The sequence below is a fragment of the Hippopotamus amphibius genome, chromosome 6 (assembly GCF_030028045.1).
Source record: "Hippopotamus amphibius kiboko isolate mHipAmp2 chromosome 6, mHipAmp2.hap2, whole genome shotgun sequence".
Taxonomy (NCBI): domain Eukaryota; kingdom Metazoa; phylum Chordata; class Mammalia; order Artiodactyla; family Hippopotamidae; genus Hippopotamus; species Hippopotamus amphibius.
This window is the reverse complement of record NC_080191.1, coordinates 35,373,663-35,397,590: the sequence shown is the minus strand read 5'-3', so window position 1 is coordinate 35,397,590 and position 23,928 is coordinate 35,373,663. Positions and strand designations below refer to the sequence as shown.

Below are 23,928 nucleotides of genomic sequence, written 5' to 3'. Positions count from 1 at the left end.
GGAATTTAATTGCTCTTCAAAAAAATATTATTTACCTGTACAAGGTTTAGGAAATTACTCACATTGTAAGATAAAATTTTAATTCTTACTGCATGAAAATTAAATTTTAATTTTTGTAACTGTGTTATAGCGATTTTCCTTTCACTGTGAAAATTCCTTAAAAATGAGTGTTGTAAATGTTTTCTATTTCTTCCTGACAGGTAATATTTGAAGCTGAAGTCTCAGGAGGGAGAAATGGTTATATTGCCATTGATGATATCCAAGTCCTGAGTTATCCTTGTGGTAGGTTGTGATTAAGAATTGTATTTTTCTCTATCCTTTCAGCACTTGTCTTATATTGGTGGTGACTATTATTGTTTATCACTTGGTCATTGCTGTCTCTTTTGTTGTTGTTACTCCCAGCCTTCTGTTCAGTTTTAAAAGAACACTAAAATATTTCTAGAGTTTTTGAATCAAATATTTTTCAGACTTGTACTACACGTTAAAGGATTCTTTTAATGAATTACTGTTTGAGAGAAAACCACAGTCCCAAAATGGTGTCACTCATGCTAAAAGTTCGATACCAAACCTAGATTTATACCTGATCTAATTGCAATTTCAACTTCTTCCAGAAATGTAATCTTAATTGACCAGTCTTGATTTATGGTCAAGCACCAGTAAGATAATCTGTCCTGTGACACCTCTCCATCCCCTAGAGGAAGAGGAGGTGATCTGAATCATAAAAGCCTTGATGTTCCTTTTCTTCCTCAGAGAATGATGCCCTGGCCTAAAAATAATTACTTCTTTGCTTTTTGCTAATAGCTCCCTTGCCCCACCCTTCTTCTTATAAAAACCTTCCATTTTGTACAACCCTTTAGATCTGTCTTCTAGTTGATAGATGGGATGCTACCTGATTCATGAATCCCCTAGTAAAGCCAAATAGATCTTCAATTTATTTAGTTGGCATTATTTTTGACAGAAAAAAAATGTAAACGAAACTCTAGATAGGACTCATTCCATCTTTTGGTGTTATTACATTGCCTAGGAAAGCAGAGAATAACAAATCAGAGTTCAGTGAAAAGGAAAAAAAAAAAGGAGCCCCACTAACTTATGTGATCTGCTAAGTTGAAAGTTGGAGTGAAATGAAGAAAATGAATTAATTCATCTTATTCCAAATCTAGGACTAATTTTTTAATAATAAGTATCTGTTTAATTCATATTAAACAACGGGACAATAGGAAGCACACAAAATAAGAAACTTAATTTATTAACATATTGTTTGGTATGTTCTTCGATGCACATTGGTTGATCCTCAGATGGGATAGGTAACTAAATTTGTGTTTACATCACATACCCTGAAAAACAATTATTGCATGCCTTCAGTAGAGCCAGGCATAAAACAGTTGGCATAAATTCAGACTTCAGCAATATCTCCCAACAGCAGCATTTTATGGGGCCCATGAATTCTAGATGATCTGTTCAGTAATCCTCCTGGTGGAAACTGTCTAATACTGTGTAAGCAATATGCCAGGGGCCAAGGCTTGTGGTCCTGCTAACTGGTTGTCGAACCCTAGTGTGCATCAGAATCACCAACAGAATGTGGCAAATCACTGATTGCTTGGCCCCTCACCTGGTTCTGATTGTTTTCAGGTGATAGTAATGCTGCTGGTCTTGAGTACAAAAGTGAGAAGCACTGTTCTAACTTGTGTTCTAGTGCAAGCATTCCTTTTTCTGAAGCAGCTACTGAGATGAGGCACTGGAGAAAGATGTAGCAGGCAAGGGTCAAATGACTTATGGCATGTGGTGCATTGTAAGAAAAAGGAGAACAAAATTATCTCACTCAAAGTTCAAGTTGGTTTACTAAACTCCTTCAGTCCTTTTGTATATGAGAACGGTGTTTCCATCTACTGTTCATTTACTCTTCTTGAAATAATACGTAAAGAAAGGCTTTCATGAGTAAACAAATTAAAAAAACATATAAGTTGAGCGCAACAGTAGTTTCATTGTGATGTGGTCCTGCATGCACTTTCTTTACTCACTGAGGCTTAGCGTTTCCTGTTTATATTTCCTTTCAGTTGAAAACATGAATAAGCCTCAGTTTTAAAAGGTAGTTATAGAGAATGCTTGTTTGACAGTCGTGTAACTCGTATATTTTGATTGCAGTCATCAGTTTTGTTGGTCTAATATTTCATCTGGTTAACTTTCTTAGGACTATAAAGGAATAGGAGGTGGATTTAACAACAGTTAAGCTAATACTCTATTTGAGAGAAAGAACAGTCCCTTGTTATTTGAAGTACTAGAGGATTATAGTTATTGAATTTTTTTTTTTTTTTTTTTTTTTTTTTTTAATTTTGGCACACGGGCTTAGTTGCTCCGTGGCATGTGGGATCTTCCTGGAGCTGGGATCGAACCCATGACCTCTGCATTGTCAGGCGGATTCTAAACCACTGCGCCACCTAGGAAGCCCAGTTATTGAATTTTTTAAAAAAGAAAAGAAAGACCTAACTGCTTAAAGTATATCTTAATAGTTCAACAGCCATGTATATGTCAGTATTTGAGCTATCATTCTGTGCTTTCATTATATTTTTCTGTTATGTTCTGCTTTGTGCCTGTTTGATCTCTTTTGCTTGTTTTGACTTGTAACTGTTTTATTAGCACCCTTATGCAACATGCTGCAGGGGTCCTTCAGCAGTAATCGTTGGGTGCTCACTCTGTATAGAACTGCTCTAGCAATTGTGGGGCAATACTTAATAGAGCTATTGAAAAAAAGAGAGCTGAGAGTGAGAGGCAACAGTGTCTTTCAGCACAGAAAAAACTCAATTTTCTTCCATATGACATTAGTCTTGGCCAAAGGTTAAAGTATTAACAACATTTATTCTGTTGGGAAAATGTAACACAGCATGTTTTCTTCATGTGGAAAAAAATAATTTTTTTCTTGCCTTCACAGATAAATCTCCTCATTTCCTCCGTCTGGGGGATGTAGAGGTCAATGCAGGGCAGAATGCTACATTTCAGTGTATTGCTACAGGGAGAGATGCTGTGCATAACAAGTTATGGCTGCAGGTAAGGCCACACTGGCAGCTGAGCTAAAGGGTGCACCTGATTTAAAAAAAAATCACAAATCCTTTTTCTCTGTGTGTGTTGGGGGGGGAGTGTATGTGTGTGACAGATTGTCTTTTGTGTAGGTTTGATTTAATTCGCTGCAGATTCATTTCAGATATTTCCATTTTTGGAATATGAATAAAAATATAACAGCATACAGTTAATAAACATTTGGATTAGTTTCTTGTGAAACCTAATGATTCTCTAATGTTATGTCCAAACTGTAAAAGCAATTTTTCTAGATCCATTCAGAAAGGGAAAAAAATGAAAATTGTCTCATATAATATTTTGAAAACTCAACTTATAAGAGCATAGTACTTAAGTAGGAACTGTCATACTCTGATAAATTTTTCAAAAGTATTTTAAGAAACCTTTGGGAGTATTTCTGGAAATGTGAATTGGAAGAGAGCCAATTAAATTTTTTTTCCAGATTTTTGTGTATATGGGTTAATCAAAGGTCTGAGGACAAGATATTTGCTTCGCACGTATTAAATCCACAGTGAATGTGTATTTAATGAATTGCAGTTTAGCTTACATGTTGGGAAAATGTAAATGGTACATATTTAGAGCTTTAAAAGAATCTGTGAGAAAATGGTGACCAAGGAGTGTGCTGTGCCTTCTGAGAATATCTGTCCATCCTGGGGCAGAGGTAGGTGGGGAGGAGGGAGGAGCTAAGAGCAACCCTAAAGCCTGGAGGCTGGAATTAGGACAGATGACTGTTAAGCTAAATATTTGAAGCTAGAATGTAAGTAATAATATTCTTTGAGCACCTTTATTATTATTATTAGTGTTTAATTCTGTTTGCATCAGAATGAGGAAAGGGATTTAATTAGTTAGAATTTTAAATTCCTGAGAATGCCAATAGAGACCAAAAGGGAAAATCATTAGCTTAGTTTCTTGAACATAGACATCAGGCTTTATTTTACGATATCTTTAGAGAGATAAAATTAGTGTTAAAGATCATCGTTAGGTTGCAGGAGGTTGGGGTAATGATTATAATAAATGATTATTGAGATCATACCTAATATAATGCCTGATATTGTACTGGGTCTTATAAGTGTGTTTTTCATTCAATTCCCATATCCAGTTGGATGTTACAACAGATGTATTTCATATAAATCTAATTATCAGTACTTTTGTAATTTATTTGATATGTGGGTATCAGGATACCATCCTGAATACATGAAAAGGAAATGAAGTCTCTCCTTTTTTCCCTGTGATTATGCTAATTTCCACTACAGATATTTAAATATAAGATAACTCTTCCTGGACAGTATACTGCATAATACACTGCAGCCTGTTTCATCTAAACATCAAGTTAGAATCCCTCTTAGTTTCTCTCTCTCTCAGCCTAAATAGTATTAAGATGTTTAGATATATTTTCTAATTATTTTGCTAATTGTTTTTCATTTAGGCAGGGACATTTTTGCATTTGGTTTTAATTGTGATCTATATAGTCTTGTCTTGGAGAACCAGAGACTTTGCAGTCTGCCTCTGGTTTATGCTCTAGGATTTAATGTGACATTGAAATAAAAAGGGTTTTGTATACTTAGACACCAGCTGTCTTGTGTAGCAAAGCCTTTCTGGCCCTGCTGGTCCGAGTGGGTTGCTGTCAAAATACTGCTCATTTATTGTTTGTTTCTTATTTTTATAGATTGGCTCATTTCATTACAGTTTTTAAAAATTTTCCTCTTGCCAATTTTCAAATAAAGGTGAGAGATAAAAACATCCTGTTCAATTTCTATTCTGCCTTCCTTTTTTGCCTCTTCTTTCTCTTTACATTTTCCAAGGTGCATTTGTGTATTTCTCGTTTATTTTGACATTGCCCAATTCTTCAGCAGTTTACGTGGTTATTCATGAAAAAGCTTTTCTGCCTTTTTCAATAATATTGCTTAAATTAACTTATTCTCTTAAATCATTCTTCTCCATATGTAAGAAATATTGAAAATTATCAGTTGCCTAGTGTAGGGATGTTTTCAAATAAAGAAGACAGATATAAAGATGTAGGTATATAGATGGATAAATGTGTAGGTATATAGTTATAATTGATATCTGTATCTATAGAGTGAATGAATCAGAAATTGACCAATGATAAAAAAAAAATGATCCACCTTTTGCTGAAACTAGTAGAAACATAATAAATGAGGAAGAATCTTGATTCCACTATGAATCCAGAGGCCAACCCATACAAATAGATGTCAAGTCATTTTTGCTTGGTATAGGACAACATCCTAAAGGTCAGGAGGCCCAGTTCTTAATTCTAACCTTAATTCTAGCCCTTTAATTCTTAAAACCCAGTTAATTATATGCGTGTAGAGAATTCATTGAACTTTTCCAGTCCATAGTTTGTTTTTTGTTTGTTTGTTTGTTTTTGTTTTATCTATAGAAGGAGATGTGGATAGAGACCAAAATCCTTTCCAGCTGTAAGATGCTAAACCAGGTCTTTACATCATTTTTGATGGTCTAAAACCTAGTCTTGATCACCTTTTTTGTTTGATGGAGGAAAGTAAAATTTTTAAGTTATTAGTTTTGTATGGGAAAAAATTGTCCCTTAAGTTAAGTACCATTGTGAGAACAACTGCTTAAAATCTCTGCTGACTGCTGTGAAAGAATGTACTCTGAGTCAACTCAGAATGAAAGGTCTTTGCATCCTATTACAAAAGTAATGGAATAATGGAGTAGCTGTTACACCTGCCATGGTCAGATGTAATAAAAATAGCCATCAACTTTTTATGTCCTCTGAATCATTTATATAATAGTATTGAGCTTCAATGGATAAATATTGTTTGAATGTGGTGTAAAAGAACAAAAACTAGAAAGCAGCCAATTTTCTATTTTTAATGAAAAATGATACACTACAACTGCCATGAATGCCTGATAGTATATGACAATTAAAGTAATTTATGTATAGAAATACATTTAGAGAATAACTTCTCACTTGTTTTTTGTCTTTAGCTTACCATTGATATTTCAATCATTTTTATTGTTTAAAAAGACATACAAATTAGATAAAGAATGAAGCCCTAAAAAGCAGACACTTAATGGGTTACCTGAGATAATCTAGGATAATCCATAAGGCTCTCATAGTGGCTCTGCTATGTCTTTAGGGAGTGTTCTTTCCTTTGAGGCCACAGACTATAAAATTGGAGAGTCTTAAAAGTAGGTCATTCACTAGAGAACATTTAGAAAACAATTGCAAAAATATAAGCCAAATTAACCTCCTTGCACCTGCTGAGTGAACTAATGATGCATTAAACAATATAGATGAATGTTTTTGAAAGTCCATTGAGTGCCAGCAAGCTATACATCGGGTGAAATCATGAGGTTTTGTGGAACATAGTTTAAAAAAGTATATTATGTAGTTCATTCCTGTTGGATAAGGGAATTAGGATAAAGTCTTTAGTTGCTCCTAGAGAACTTCCAAATTCCTTTTCTTTCATAAAGCTCAGTGAAGTAGCTTGCATTCTAGATATGAACACCACTTTTTTTTTCAGCTTACCATTTGCAGTTTTCCCACACGAACAGATGTTTTTTAATGCTTACAACAAGTTTTAGAATTATGCCATTTTGTGTTCCTAAGGAACCCCCAGTGGTAGAGAATTTGTGGACCATAACTTAAGGCTTATGGTAAAACCCAGGTTATAGGAAATAAGATCACAAGTGAAATTTTAAGGTACAATTTAATGTTTAATGTTTTTTAAAGTTCAATTTATAGTAAAATAAAATAATAAAAATGTCTGGTTATATTCCTGAGAGGTATCAGATAATTTTCTCACAGGAAAGAAAAAAAAGGCATTATATATTTTCATGGGTTAAAAGGTTTAAGTCATGCTCTTTTCATTGCAACTCAATAATATGGATAGTAGATAAAGTAATGACAGGAAAAAGTGAATATATAAGGAAACAATCACATATGACACAGCAGTTCCACTCCTAAGTATTTACATAAGAGAAATAAAAGCATGTGTTCACAAAAAGACTTGTGGAAGAATGTTTATAACAGCTTTATTCATTATAACCAGTAATTGTAAAGAACCCAAATCTCCGTTAACAGGAGAATGGAGAAACAATTCATGGTTCATTCACATTACTCAGCAATACATAAGAAAGCATGCAGTATTGATACATGCACCAGGATGTATAAGCTCAGCAATACTGTGTTTTCTGGAAGAGAAGAGACGTAAAAGAGTGCATACCTTATGACTCTATTTATAGTAAGTTCCAGAAGAGACGATGCTAATCTACAGTGATAGAAATCAGAACAGTATTTGACTCTGTGGGGGGGTGGGGGGGATCAACTGAAAGTGAGCACGGACACTTTTTAAGGTAATATAAATGTCATATAGTTTTATTGGGGCTTTCGGTCTATGGGTATATATACATTTGTCAGAAGTTAAGATTTTTCCGATTTGCTGTATATAGTTTACCTTAATAAACCACGAATGAGGAAAAAGTGAGCGTATGAAACAGTTTATAAAATAACCAGATCACTGGCAGTACTAATCAAGCCATAGATGGCAATAGCCTATTACAAACATTAACTGCATTTTTGTCCATCTTGTCCATGTGAAGTCATTTGATTAAGTTCAAAGGTAATTTTTAATCATCAGTATAAACTGAAATATAGAATAAAGCATGCTCTGAGTGTTCTGTTATCAAAACATGTTATAACGTTCAAGGATGTGAAAGATTTGAAACAGGGGTTGGACTGTAACTCATAAAGTAGTATTCTTTCATGAAGGTCCAGTGTAAGTGGACACCTACATGGCAAATCAAACAGAGCCCATTGCGGGAACATCTGTCAGACCATATGCTTTGGCCTCAGGTTCAGTGTAGAAACTGAAATGCTAATGACTCCATCCATCATTACAGAGCTTGGTGGGCATGCATCGTTGGGTTGGACAGAGAAATTCACCAGCGGAGTTATTGAAAGCAGGGAATTGTGTGGGGAGATTTGGTGGCACCATTTGTTTTGGTGAATTGAAATGAGGCTGTTTAATGTGTGACTGGTAATCCTATGCAGATTGCCATCAAAGCTATGGCAATTGGGCCAATCTGTCAGTAATCTCCCCAGGTGCTGGCACCGTGCCTCCTGAGTGGGCCTGCCAAATCAGGAAAGCCAGCCATCACTTTGCCCTTGGTGAGGCTCGTCACTGCTAATGTAGTGTGATACAGCTAGTTTCTCAGCCAAAGGAAATGTCATTCCTTATGGAGCAATAGATCATTTAAGCAATAGATTGAGAGTAAAATTAGTACAATGAGATGCAAATTGCTCTAAAAAAACAACCAGAGAGAGGCTGACCTTTTGCGCTACCAACTGTTGTCAGCTGAGGGTCAATGAAAATGGTTGGTCTGAAACTTCTGGCCACAAAGTGTTGTATGTATCCAGGCAAATGTCATAGTCTTGTTCCTTTGCTGTTGGAAATCAGAAGCATGATTTTTTAAAAAAGAATAATTTGAAAGTACAAAAATTTTATCTGGGGAAATATATCACTATGATGTTTCAAATGCCAACTAGTCATTGCTCACAAAGCCCTTTTTTGATGCTGCCATGCTATAGTATTTTCCTGTGTCTATTTATACTGGCATCTGAAGTGCCTATATATATCATGTTTAATTTCCACAAGAGATTTACTATCGCTGAAAGTATTTCTTTTTGAGAAAATAAAAATCTGGTAATTTTCCAGTTATTATAATGAAGGGAAAATCTTGGGAGAAATTAATCTATGCCTAGAAAAATGCAGTTTACAGCATTTCATTGAGGACTAATTAGAGAGGACTATTTCAAGGTTAAACTGACTAAACATTTAATATATGATTAGCTCACATTGGATACCATGGGGGTGGTGAGAGAAAGGAATGAGATATAGTGAAATTGTCCTAATGGATTTGGTGAACATTCTGACATTTTCTTGGTGAAAGTTCTGACATTTTCGAGATTGGCCCTAAGAGTGGTTGACATATATCTGAAATATTAGAATAACAAAAGGAGGTATATAATTACCAGGACCGTTAGTAAAGTTGAGAAAATGATGTCGGAATGGCTAAAGGTACATCGTATAAATATATCTTGAGATTTGTGGGAGACTGGATAAGTTTATTAAAATCTTAGAATATTGGGAATATTCAAGAGGGATTTAATTTGTTTTTTTCTAGACACTAAAGTACAATAATAACTAGTGGTTTGAAGCTATTTGGTGAGAGATATAAGCTGATTGTAAGGAAGACCTTTGTAGTTATAGGGCTGTTGAAACGTAGAATGAGCTACTCTAGGAGGTAGTAAAATTACAATTAGTGGAAGTATCCAAGCATAATCTGGTTAAGTACTTGCTAGAGATGTAGAGGATGTTTAAGCATGAGGCTGAATGCTTTTTAAAGATCCTTTCAGCTCTGAGAGATGCTTGTAAAACTCAATAAGAAAAGATCGTATGGAATCTAAGCCCTGTGCTTTTTCAGAGTTGAAAGAGAGAATCACAGACTGGCGTGTTTGGTGAAATCGTTAAGGAAGATTTGATTGAGTCTTTGAAGGACATATAGGATGTGGATAAGCAAGGATTAAGTGGGCATGATTATCACTGCAGTTTAGTGTATGTGTGTCGGGGTGGGGTAGGAACATCAAGAGAAGAATCCTCTTGAAGTGTAAGGTTCACAAAGGGAAGGAGAAGTAAATATAGTTTATGGAAGGGTTGGGAATAGGCTGTGATGGAGACAAAAGCAAGAAAGAGGTGCTGCTAGCAGTACAGACATCAAGTCGTAAGGGCCTAAGATTGGACAATGCTGGTGGATTTGGGAAAAAATGTGAGGAGGGAAGGAGAGGGAACAATGAAAGAAGACAACAGAGTTTGGATCTGATTGGTACCAGGTGAAAGAATTTGGGAGGAGGTGAGAGTGAAATAATAAAGACAGCTTTTTAAATTTTCTCAAAGGTTTATTTTTTACAACCAGTCTGTGAATTTGTGTTCTGGGAACTAATTTGCCTGTTCGACCTATTTGTTTACTTTTTTCCTCTTCTACCTTAATAATTGCATATAAGTTTTTCTAAATAGGAGTGAAAAATGAGGAGACATTCCCATTCCTTTTGACTCTTTTTAGCCTTAAAAAAGTGTACCGAAACAGTTTGAAGCTTGTGGACAAATTAAACCTTTGGGTGGTCCTGATTTCACTTAGGAGAATTCATCTGTGGGAAGGCTGTTGGTGCTTGCAGCCTTGCCTTCTGTATCTTGTGGCTCACAGAACAGAACCCGTGTCAGAGAAGAGTATTAACCATGTCTGTTGTGCTTTCCTGACTCCTTGTAAACTGATAGATGAACACTAGCCTGCTACTTAATTCTGATTTTCTCTGTTTATCCTGTTTAAGCATTAGTGATTTTTTTCTGTGTGTATGCTGATTTACAATTAATTCTGCTCCACTTAAGAGACCATGTTCTATTTGGTAGCTAATAGCTGTTATGCGTATCAGTCCTGGTTTTCCCCAGGACCTTGGTTTATTGCAGTTCATGGCATTATCTTCTTCCTTCATGGCTTCATGTGAAGAATTATAATCATTGGTCTTGAAGTAAAATCACTGACCAAGTATCATGGATTATAATGTTTATCTTTTACTCTTGGGATTTGGGGTGTGTATGTGTGTAACACTGAGCATCAGAAAGTTTAATCATATTTAATTATTAGAATTGCTAAATATTCCTGAGGTCATTTTGGTTGGCTTTGTGTGCCTTTCTACCATAAGGAGTTCAGTGCCTTAAAGGTATAATGCATTCTTTTCCTTCTTCAATAATTCATAAACTCTGAGTTTGTTGTCTACAGATTACATAATTGACTATAAATGAATAATGTGTGGGATATTCTTTATCTTCTTTATCTATCCCTGGAGCGTGACTGTAAAGGCCTGGCCATCATAGGAGCTCAAGGATTTCTTCTTATCAATATCTATAAATAACAATTTACTGCTTTTTCTGTACAAGAATAATGCACTCTCCTACTGTTCTCAGAGCTGCCCTTTCAGTGTGTTTTTCAGCTGAGTCACCTCAAACATTTTACAATTTTCCATTGAGCTCCTGTGATCAGTGTTACAAAATGGGGGCTCTGGCAGTGGGCTGGGTTTCTTCTTTGTGGAAAGCAGTCTGATTTAGAGATATTATATTTATAAAATTATTTTATTTTAAAATAAAACATAGAGAAGACCTCACAAAAATGAAAAAAATACGACTCAATGAATTTTTATAAGATACTAACCACACAGGTCAAGAAAAAGATGTTGCCAGCCATCCTAGACGCTTTTTCCAAGTGCTCGTCCCAGACAATTGAGCCGGCTCTCTACAAATAATAATTATCATGACTTTCAGCCCTGGTATATTTTTCGTGTTTTTTTTTTCCACTTACATATATATAGTCTCCTTAGACACTATAGTCTTATCTATTTTTAAAAATATGTCTTTTAAAGTCCCTTTAATCTGTGTGTTTGTCCTCTATTGTGTTTGTTACAGTTTATCCGTTGAGGAACACAGGCCATTTGACTTGTAGTTTTCACACAGTCTGCATTTAACTGATTGCATACAAGTGTCCTCTTCAGTTCAATATCTTCCTTTGGATTTCCTGAAAATTGGCAGCCAGATCTAGAGTCAAGTTTGATCCTCTGGCAATGCTAGAGGAGGTGCATGGTGTGATTACCAGAGGCACAAAATGTTTCCTACTTCTTTTTGTGATTCTGATACCAGTTGATGCTTAATACCTATATTCATTCCTGGTGGTTGTAAATTGTGATATTCTAATTTTATTATTTCTTTTTCATTTTGCTTAATTAATGAAGATACACCTCTCATCATCTACTATTTGGCTACCCAGTGATATAGTTCATTTTAGGAAAGGGATGGTAACTTCTTAAATCTTGGCTTTAGTTATTGGTTTTCAATATAATTAGTTGGTTCCTATCATGCTCCAAAAGTGACTGATTATTCTTCCTCTTATTTTTTAATATCATGAACTCATGGATTTAGACATATTTAATAGACTTCAATTCATTGCAATTAATACTATTTTTAAAACTCAGACCGTCCCATCTTTGGCTGTTGGTTGGCTCGAGTCCATTTGATATGACTTCAGTAGCCTTTGATAACTTTCCTGTATTGCTGTCTGATGCCAATGTCATCTTGCACAGTTTCTCTTCCAGACCTGGTGTCACTTTACAATTTTGAGAAATTATATTTCAGGACCATTATGTGAATGCTAAGGTGTATTCATTGCTAGATCTGTTCAGTGAACAGAACTAAGAAAAATATACATATATATTTAAAGGTAAAATAACTATTAGTTTATATTGATATTTCAAATTTAAGCCTAAATTTTTTCACTTAATGTTTTCTTTAATACAATTTGTCAGTTACATCTTTTTTCCATACTAATATTTTTGATTCTCAATGACACAGAGAAAGAGACAATTAGAATATCCCATAATCACTCATTTTTAAATTTTTTTTATTATTTATTTATTTATTTATTTTGACTGCATTGGGTTTTTGTTGCTGCAGGCGGACTTTCTCTAGTTGCAGAGAGCAGGGGCTACTCTTCGTTGTGGTGCACGGGCTTCTCATTGCGGTGGCTTCTCTTGTTGCAAAGCATGGGTTCTAGGTGTGTGGGCTTCAGTAGTTGCAGCACATGGACTCTAGAGCGCAGGCCCAGTAGTTGTGGCACATGGGCTTAATTGCTCTGTGGCATGTGGGATCTTCCCGGCCCAGGGCTCGAACCCGTGTCCCCTGCATTGGCAGATGGATTCTTAACCACAGCGCCACCAGGGAAGACACAGAGAAAGAGACAATTAGAATATCCCATAATCACTCATTTTTAAATCTTGTGTTATTTTGGATACTTGTACCCTATCTCCATTGTTAGCATGTAGCAATTGCATATTGTACTCTCTTAGCCCTTATTTGGTGTTAGTTCTATGTGTAACTGTTTTTTAGTGTTCATCATTAGTATGTATGCCATGTCTTCTTAGTAATTTTGGTTGTTTGAAACTCATTTTCTAGAAGATTCTGTAGGAATAGCTCATGGAAATAATATTCCCTGAGTTCTTGGATGTTGTTAATAGTTTATATGTGCCCTTGGTACTTAAGTCAATTTTGAAGGTTATAAAATCCTTCATTCACATTTTCTTTCCTTGAGTAACTTAAATATGTTACTTCATTTTCTTCTGGCATAAAGCTGTACTGTCAAAGTCTGACAATAAATTTTCTTTTCCTTGTAAGTCTCCTACCTGCTTTTTCTAGATATTCAAAGGACTTTTTTTCTATTTCTTTAAAGGTTCTACTTTTGTAAGAATCTGTATCAAGGTAGCAAATACAAGGTCACCCAGAACTTAACCTTCTATAGGTATTTGATTAGGAATATCTATTTAATGGTGATATTTTGCATATCTCTATTACTACATCATGCTCTGGACAAGCAGCGTCCTCTTTACCAATGACAATAGAGTTATTTGTGTCTTTAAATCTAATCAGATTAGAGAATCAATTCTAGAAAACCTAGAACCAAACTAAATCAGAAAACTCATCCCTAAAAATCTTTTCTTCCAGAACCATTTCTGGTAACAAAATGATCTCTGTCAGTCAGAGTTCAAATATGCAGAGAAGACCAGAAGGAGAGAGAGATAGATTAGATAGATAGATAGATAGATAGATAGATAGATAGATAGATAGATAGATGATAGATTTTCTTTCTTTTTTTTTTTTCCAAGAGATTTGTTGCAAGGAATTGATTTGTGTGATTGTGGAACCTGGCTAGGCAAGTCTGAAGTCTGTAGTCAAGCACTTGGAGAGGGCAGGCTGGAGTATTCAGGCACAGACTAAAGTTACTATTCACAGGTAGAATTTCTTCTTCAGGGAGGCCTCCGATCTACTCTTAAGACCTTTCAACTGATTGAATCAAGTCCACCCAGATTATCTAGGATATTCTCTCTCAGTTGGTTATGGACTTTAATTCCACCTGCAAAATTCCTTTTTAGAGACACCTAGGTTAGTGTTTTGATTGAATAACTGGGGACTGTAGCCTAGTCAAGTTGATACATTAAAAGATGACAGTTATCAAATATATTATTCACTTGTTTTATTATCTTCATAATATTGCTATTATCAGGATTTGCAGTTAAAACTTTTGCACAGTTATCTCACCTAGTATCTCTGTTGAATAAGCTGTTATAAACTGATATCCCCATTTTTAGATGAAAAGGCAGATTTGGGGAAGTATTGAGAAACTGTGAAGCTAATAAACAGTCATTTCAGGACTAGAATGTGGGTATCATCTCCCATGGTTCGGTCTGCTTACTCTTCCCTCTTTGTGTAACTCCTCGTATTGGTCACCTTGTCCCAACATTGCAAAGACACCTTCACTTCTTAGATTAACATTTATTTTCTTATTTAATAGCTGACTTAATTTTTGTTAAACTTGGTTAATAATCCTGATTCTAATAATTTGCTATCCCCAGCACATTTTTACCCTGCTTTATATAAGAATTATAATATTTGCCACCTCTCTCTTTTTCTCTGTCAGATATCATTCACCTTGTCCAGTCCATTCATTGCCATATAGTAAATATGTTGTGAATTTAGTATTGTAATTTTAGTGTAATTTCTCCTAGAGGAACACTATTTTTTTATTGTTTAATCTATTGAAATCAATATAATAATTTCTAATGGATATAAATTAGTGCTTTTTCTCAAAATAGTCCTCAGGTCCTTGGAATTAATTTGGCTGGATTGTTGTGTCATTCACATTAACCTTACTTAATTTTAGTGTGAAAATTCACACTGAAATTAGTTTGGTAAAAGGACAGGTACTAGCAAATTATATATGGTCCTCTTAATATTATTCAATAGGAAGTTAAATACCAAACATAGGAAAACAGCCTCTTTCCAGTTTCTCCAACTCTAAGAAAATGGAGGAGACATATATCATTATTTGCCCAGGAAAGGCAGTGAAAGATAAATAAAACAATAAACATAATTTAATTTTTTCTTCAAGTCAATAGAGTGAAATAATCTCTGCAAGTGTTCTAAGTGCCACATTATTTAATTTAAAATTAAATTGGATTAATTTTATTCCTCAAGCTTTGAAAAGAGAAGCTGAAATAAACTGTACTATATTTTAGCCAAACCACATTAACTTTTAGGATTTCAAGTTGAAAGTAAGTAATAGAAAACCAAATGTGTTATATTACTTAACGGGAAGTCCAGAAATAAGGGGACTCTAAGAGCTATTGACACCATTGTTTTAAATTTCATTTTTAATTTTTTGAATTTTTCTCAAGAGAGCAAAGTGAGGATTTATGAAGTGGTAGTACATTCTCAGGGGGAGAAGAGGCAGACTCGGGTCAGTAGCCGTCGACACCATTTTAGACACATGATCAAGAACCTGATTCTGTCTTTCTCCTCGATGTGCTATCCTCAGCATTTTAGGCGTGACATTGAGAGAAAGAAAAGGGGACCCACCATGTCTTCTCTAGAAGTGAGGAAACCTTTCTGGAAATGACTTGGGTTATTTCTATCATTTCTCAATGGCTAGAATCACACCAAGTTTTAGACCTGTCAACTGTTCATGGGAACAGGACCCCCACGATTGTTTTCGACCAGTGTGTCTTACGCTGAAATATCTTGATGTCATAACCTAGGGAATCTTGTAAAAATGCAGATTTTGATTCAGTTGATCTAGAGAGATCTCTAGACTTTGCGTTTGTAACAATCTGCCAGGTGATCCTAAAGTTACAATTTATTATAGATACTGGGAATTAACCAATATTACCACTATACTACTTTATGCCAGGAACCAAATTTGTCAAATAAATACTGCATGCACCTTGCATGATGAAGCTTACTTCGTTTAATAGAGAATTGATAATAGTAATTCTGGTGGCTTGCCTAGAGTTATTTGGTAAGTGATGAGTCTCAGCAGCCTGTACTGGAGACAGAATAATTAAGAAAGCATGACAAGGGTCTGAGGAAGAGGGGAGAGGGAGCGAAAAATGCAGAGTGCTGCGTTATAATCCTTGGATCATATAATTTTGTGGTTCATTTCTTAGTATTTCTCAGAGTTGGGGAGTTTGCAGTGGAGAATCACATAAAAATCTCAAAGCAGGATAAAGAGCCTGGAACTGTAGACTATAAAGACAGAAAACTGTATGCAAACACTGCTGCATAAGAGAGAAATTTACCATTACTTCTTATTTCCTTCTTCCATAGCCCTGCCTACTCTGCCAAATTGATAGCTTGTAGACAGGCAAAGCCCTATTATTTTGGATTATAAAAGAAAAAGTAATCATTATTTTTGACTTCTGAAATGTACATGTCATGAATTGCTACTTTTAACTGTAATGCATTACTGAAAGTAAATAAAGAAGATAAAGTAAGTAAAGCAATGTCTAGTGTAGTCGATTACATTTTCTCATTGATACAATGCATTGATCAAGGATCAACAACAAATAGGCAACTCATTGGACAGGACCTATGATAAAAATGAAACAAAAGCAGCTTTGGTTTATTTTAGAGGAAATACTACTGGATTTTGTGTCTTTAAACCCAGTTTTGAGTTTTAATCCTGCTATTAACAAGCTATGAATTATATTTCTAATCTTTCTGAGTTCTGATTTTATAATCTTTAAATGGAAATGACTATCACAGAAGGTTTATAATAGAGAACAGTGACAGAAGCAAGATAATAGCTAATATAACATGAGGTACATGAAGGTGCTTATTAAATGGTTTTTGAAGAAAAATCAATATTATGACTATAATTATTTTTATTATTATTTTATTTAGAGAGAGAAATAGCACCTAAGTGTACTACACTCATTAATTATAGAAATAATGTATATCCTATATAGTTATATAGTATATTAGTACACACAAATACAAACACAGTGTACTCAACTTTGTGATCTCCCGATGGGATCACATTAAGCAGGGCCCTCAACATCTCTGAGTTCCGAAAGAGCTTGATATAAATGATCTCTAGATGTCCTTGAGGTTCTATATTTCTTTAGCTTCCATTTATTATTAATTTTAATTAATAGTTATTATATTTTTGTTGTAATAATTTATGAAAACCTAAGGAGGTTTTGCATGACTCTTGTCTAAAAATATCAGTGAATTTAGTTCATTTTAACAAAGAACTGGAGTATCCACTAAATAATGATGACATGTATGATGCCATGGAAGAAAAAATATAAGATTTGAAGCCCTACCTTCAGGATGACTTCAGTACACAAAAAGGTAAAAGGACATAGAATATATTATAGAAAAGATTCAAGATAGAAATGCTGGTGATTACATTTTTATGATGATCTTTGAGTTTTTGAGACACTATTCATGACAATTTCAGTAGGAATGAAAAGTGAAGAGTATGTATAAGTTGATGAAATGTGAGGTTGAGGCAGAGAGGACGTTGTTAGACTTCATAGCTCATGTCACTGTGGACATCAACCGAACATCTAAGAGTTGTTGATTTCCATTGTTGTGTATTTCAGATTTTTCATGTGAGCAAATGTCTGATTCCAGCAAAAGTCAACAGTGGTCTTGGAATTGTTGCAAAGAAATAGTGTAGATCCTACATTGGCAGTGCATAAATAATGGAATTATTTTAAAAATATCTAGGATTCTGTCTGGTGAAAAATCTCTGAAATGACTGCTTGTAAAGAAAAGAGTCAGAAAGTGAGGTCTCACTACCAGTGCAGAAGATTGAAGGAATAGGAGACAATCTCATGGGCAGTTGTGATTCAGATTGAGAAGACTGTCAACACAGGAACAAGGTAGTTAGGAAGGTTGTTGGGCATCACTGAGGCCAGGGTGAGTTTTGGGATCACTGAGAATTTTCACAGAACTATGGCGGACAGGATAATTGGACCTGGTAGGTAAGTGATTAGAAGGCTATTTAGACAAGCTGGGAATTCTGGAAGTTGAGAGGCTGTTGAGTGGGATAGTGAAAGAGTGGTCTGCAAGTGAGGAGCTGGGATAAAAGGTTAGGAAAGTAGAAGAAAATGTGCCCTCCTTTGAGAAAAGTTTGGAGGAAAGTTTATTGTGAGATGAATGCCAATTAAAATGGAAAGATGAAATTCTACTTCTTGAGAGGGAAACATTAAGGATACTTAGAAACTCTTCACAAGAAAGATGGATTTTTGAAAAAGACATGGTGTTAAAAGACCTGAGTGTGTGTGTACAGGAGCAAGAAAATTTAGAAGGCAATGTGGGCAGCAGGCGTTGGCTGGTCTTGCCAAAGGAAGAACTGAGAAACGTAAATGGTAGTGAGACAGGTGATGGAAGGTGGAGAGCACAACTGGAGGGGTAAATTAGGGCAGGATGAGGTGAGGGCATGTACCTGTATAAGGAGTGCTGAGTCATGGTCTGCCTTTCAGTTAGAAAGATGGTCTCAAATGATGTGATAATTGAAAAAAATACAGTTTGAGATTTGCATGTATAAATTTGTTTGTTTTGTTCATGTGGTTTACAGGGGAAGAGAATTTAGGCTGGATTTTATGAATTTATATTTTAGGGGTTTTGTGTATAAGCTGCTTTTTCTCTTTATTATTATTCAAAGGAATGAGCATGAGATCTTGGTGCAAAAGTCATGGACTTTTGTGCGGGTCAGAAAAGAAGAATTAACAAAATACTGAATGAATGAAAAATGCTAAAGTCAAAACCGGGACTTTTTATCCTTAGGTATATATGTATATACAGACAGATACATATATGTATAACATAATTCACACATATATGTTATTTCAGATACGGAGAAGGGAGTTAAAGTGGATTTTAGGATTTTAAAAATTATTAAAGTAATAGGGTGATTCTCTTATTGTTTAAAAAATGCAGTGTTTCAAACATACAAAAACAATTATAAAAAATGTAAATTGATCACTAACATACCCACCACTCCAATTTAATAGAAGTTGTCATTTTGCATTTTTGTCTCCTATCTTAATTTTTGTTAAGGATTTTTTTTCCCCCAAGATTTAAACATGTATTTCAATGGAATTCAGGAAATATTCAACTTTTTTTTTACCAGGACTCTACTGGCTTTAGTTTGCTTAATTTAACTGCCACATTGAATTTTATTGAATGAATAAATCTCAGTTTATTTATTCACTACTCAGAAATATTTGGATCTTTCCCATACTTAACTATTACAAACAATTCTGCGTTCAACATTCTTATACATATCTGCATAATCACACATGGAAGAGTGATCCAAATATAGAAATGTAGAAGTGGAACTGTTGGGTCCTAAGTTTTAACAGCTTCAACTTTACTAGATAGTCACGAATTATTTTCTAAAATGACTGAAACCATTTATGCTTCTATAGTAATTTTACGGTTCTGTTTTCCACATCTAGTGATGAAATGATATTTCAAGTAGTGTGAAAGGGTACCAGGAGGACTTAGCATTTTACCAACAAGAAGTGAGGATGAGGATCTTGACCAGTTAGTTCTCTCATCATTGTAGCTTTTCTTTGCCCTTCATGCTATCTTTGACATAAAGAATGTTTAAATTTAGGTGGAGGATCTCTTTTCATGGTTATTAGATATACACATTTTCTCTTTTTATAGCTGGTCCATTTTTTGATAGGGTTATTTATCTTTTTTCTTATTGAACTGTAGAGGAATTTTACGTAACCTGGCTATTTATCTTTTGATGGTTATTTTCGTGACAAATATCTTATTACAGTTTGTGGCTTGCTTTTTTCACTTGATTTATGATGTCTCTCAATGTATGGAAGTTACAAATTTTATTATAGTTGAATTTTTCCTTTATGGTCTTGTGTGAGGCACCCTGATACTGTAAATATATTTTCCAGTAGTTCACTTTAAAAGTTGACAGATATGCTTTTAACTTTTAGGTTCCTTTGATTATTTCTTTTAAATGGTATAAATTGGCTGTCATTAATCCCAAAGAGATAAAAGTTTGCAAAGAGTACAGAATTTGGTTTGACTCTAAATTATTCGTTAGCATTTTATAGTCATCCTGTCATGATCGCACACTATGCATTTAGAATACTGAGATGATCGGGCATGGTCTCAGTCTCCTGAAAGGGACAAACCTGTTAAGCACATGCAGTATAGTCTAAGGGCTAAAGGAAGACTTTACATGTATATAGTCTGGGATAAGGGAGGTGGCATTGAATCATTTGCTAAGAAGCCATTAACTGTCCTGCTATTTCATAAACTCTGGACTAATAGCAATTTTATGGAAGACTGAGATTACTATTATAGTTTCAGCCTTCACCCCTTAAAAGATACTAGTATTTACTTACTCACTTTTCCTGGTTGAAAGACAATGATAAAAATTTGTGGGGCTACACAGATATTTTCCTCCAAATTTTAACAAACAATTATTTATTACAGATCTTGGTTGTCAAGATGCTTTAGATTTCTGGAAATGGTAAGAACCTGTTTTTTAAGGATTGATTTCTGTTTACAGAGACGAAATGGAGAAGATATACCAGTGGCCCAGACTAAGAACATCAATCACAGAAGATTTGCTGCTTCCTTTAGATTGCAAGAAGTGACAAAAACTGACCAGGATTTGTATCGCTGTGTAACTCAGTCAGAACGAGGTTCTGGTGTATCCAATTTTGCTCAACTTATTGTAAGAGGTAAAGTAAAATTGCTTTCACTTCATAAAATTGCATGGCTTCATTAGAACAAAAGCTACTTTTGTAGATATTTGGATTGATTTTTAAATCTAGTGCTCTTCATCTCAAGTCACTATAAGACAATATTGTAAAAGTTCTGAAAATATCTTGGAGTCCGATCAAGACTGTAGTTATATAGTTCGTCAGGCAAGTTTTCAACAAATGATTTCTATCAAAAGGAATCTATATTTAAATGCTGTCATAGGGCTAAACATATAAAATACCTTATTCTATATTGCCATCATCTAGTTTGCATTTTCACTTTAGATTGATTTTTCCTGTTTACAGTAGTTCTACAGATACTTTAGTTTTTCAAAGCACTGGGGCAATTATGTCAAGGTCAAAGTTTCTATCCCCATGTATACTCTTAAATTTTACCAGCATCAAAACCCTGTTGTGGGTGTTCACTAATTCTGGCCCCCTATAGAATCTTAGAAAGTTAGACTTGCTAGGAGGGCCTCAGCATTCTTGGATACTAAGGCTAACAGAGGAATTGTGAGGGATTAGGACATATCCGTACATATCTTTAGTGAATACTGGAAAAACAAGTACAAGGGCACAATGTATATCACATGTATTGAAAATTGACTTGAGTCCCTATATATTCCACTGTTCTAGGTTGCAGAGGTACAATGGTTAGTAAAATACAAAGACTCTGCCCATATATAGCTTAACACTGAGGTATGTTAGGCACATCATAGAGGAAGATGTTGAAAATGTAGTGTCGAGTCATGGTATGTGTTATGAATAAAAATAAATACACATTTTAGTTAAGATGATCTGGAAGGCCTCTTTGAGAACGTGACAGTTGAGGTGAATCCTTAAAAAAATGAGGACATCAGCCATGTGAAAATTTAGAGGAAAAGCAGCTTTGTTGAATAGACTATCACGCATCAATCAATTATGACACAAATGAAAATGATTATAAACCACGTAAGTCTCTTCAAGGAGAAGTTTGGCAGATTTTAACAAAAACATCTAAGCTGGACTGAGATTTGTCGGAGGCATCAAGGAAGGTCTTTGTCAGTGACTTTCTTTGAGATTTCATCTGAAAGTTGAGAAAAAGTTGACCAGATGCGGGTTATGGGTGTAGGGGCAGGGGTAAGAGAAAGAAGGACCAGCAAACAGAGAGCAAGGCATGTGTCAATGCTTAGAGCCTGGAAGGAGAAAATGAAATACATCCAGATTCAAGTTAATATATTTTATAATGCTTGACATCAAATGTCTTTTATATGTATTATTTCATTTTAAGATTTACTTGATTTTAATACTTTAACCTTTAATACTTTTAGAAGAAAATTGAAATTCAGACTATTTGATAATTGCCCAGAGCCACAAAGATCTAATAATTGGCTGAGCCAGAATTTAATTCCATATTTCTTAACTCCTGGCACTGGGCTCATTCTTTTCCACCACAGCTTTTATCACATTAACATTATTAAATAATGCTATTAGCCGCTTGTAATGCTTTTGTCTTGAGATATTCTGTAGCTCATCAAAAAAAAGTTTATCTTTGGAAATTGGATAGGACTCTATTATAAACAAAACTTCTCTCATGTCTCCTGAGTCAGCTTACATCACCTGCTTAAGTTCATGAAATCACAACCCCAAGTCGTTGACTAACAAGAAAATATGATAACATTTAACTCCAGTGTTTAGATAGAGAGACAGTTACTTATGTTCATATATGTTTGTATATCCATCTTTGGTGAGTCCTGTTGCTGCATCTTTCTCACCTGAGCCTGAAGGTACTTTTGAAAAGCCTGAAGTTGCCCTTGGGTAATCTTCAAAGTGATGACTATGCTATGGATACGGGAAGGCAGGTGTGCTCTTCAGTCATCACGGTCCCTGGATCTTCATGGCACTATACGTGCATTCACAATGCACAGCCGCTTAAGGAGATGGCTTTTAATAGTGCAGCTAGAGTGGTTTTGACTAGCTTATAGTTTTATATATATATATATATATATATATAGCTTATAGTCATATATATAGTTATATATATTTATATACATAGTTATATATATATATAGCTTATAGTTATATATATATATCTCATTATAGATAAAGATATTTAGATATAAAAATTTCTTGAGGAAGTGGCCCCTGATGTATTCAACAGTTTATAGAAGGCAGAGTTGAAGCTCTTATCCAGGTGTTCCCTTTAAAGATAAATTTCCTTCTTTCAGATAGCTATTTAATGCCTGTTTATTTTAAAAGAGATTTATTTTAGATTACTAAATTTCCCTTGTTTATCTGAATTGAAAAGTAGATTTTATCAAAGCTTGGTTTTCTTTACTTGGAGAAGCTCCATTATGGCTATTCTAGGAGTATTACTTGTGGAGTAAATAATTATTTCAGTAAGATTTATAAAAGGAGACTCCTTGAATTTCGTAGAAAGTTTTGGCTGTCTTTCCCTTTTTTCTTTGTATTTTTTAAGAAAGTTTTGCCATTTAACCTATATTTTGTTTTAGATTTTATATTGTACCTGTTGGTTTTAAGATATGATGGTGCTTTGAATGTACTATCCAGAGTCCATTAACATTTTAGAAACGTATTTTGATAGTTTTGGCAGTTTTTCTTTTCAACATATTTTAGTTTGTTATGTATCTAATACTTACAGGTGATACTTTGCTTGGTGTTTTATTTGAAAACTAATTTGTTTGTTCAGATAACCACCAAATAAACATTGCCAACTACAAAACACACCCTTCGGGGTCAGCTCTCCTGATGTTGAAATAGTGCTGAGAATTAACTATGGTGACAGGTCTTGTCTCTCATTGGCACTTTCAAAGCTGACATCCTGTTACATGGATATAAAAGACGGTAATTTTAAAGGAAATTTTGGGGGCAGTGATATGAATAGTCTTTAATAAGATCTGGCATAGTATTGCCTGTTGTCAAAGATGACCCAAGGGTAAGAGTTTATTAGTGCATTTTCTCCTAAAGTGAAAGTGACAGGGCATGCTTAAGGCTTTTTGGTTGCTGTTTGTTACAAATGAAAATTTCACTGCAAAATTCTCGTGTTGAAGAGTATTGATCTCTGTGTTCCCATAGCCACAGGAAGAAAAAAAAGTGTGCTGAAACAGAATATACTTTATCATGACTTCAGCTTTGTTTCCAGATCATTTTGAGTAATGATAACATTTTCAGTTTGTGGAAGCCAATCTTTA

The 23,928-nt window shown here is 34.7% G+C and overlaps 1 protein-coding gene across 2 annotated transcripts in view; it reads left to right on the top strand.

Moving 5' to 3' along the window:
• Positions 1-23,928, top strand: part of PTPRK (protein tyrosine phosphatase receptor type K) — a 535,150-nt gene that overhangs the window by 272,392 nt on the left and 238,830 nt on the right. For both annotated transcript variants that reach the window (XM_057738295.1, XM_057738294.1), the window contains exons 4-6: positions 201-282; positions 2,927-3,042; positions 20,542-20,716. In XM_057738295.1, the coding sequence (XP_057594278.1) occupies positions 201-282; positions 2,927-3,042; positions 20,542-20,716 (373 nt within the window). The remainder of the gene's footprint in view (positions 1-200; positions 283-2,926; positions 3,043-20,541; positions 20,717-23,928) is intronic.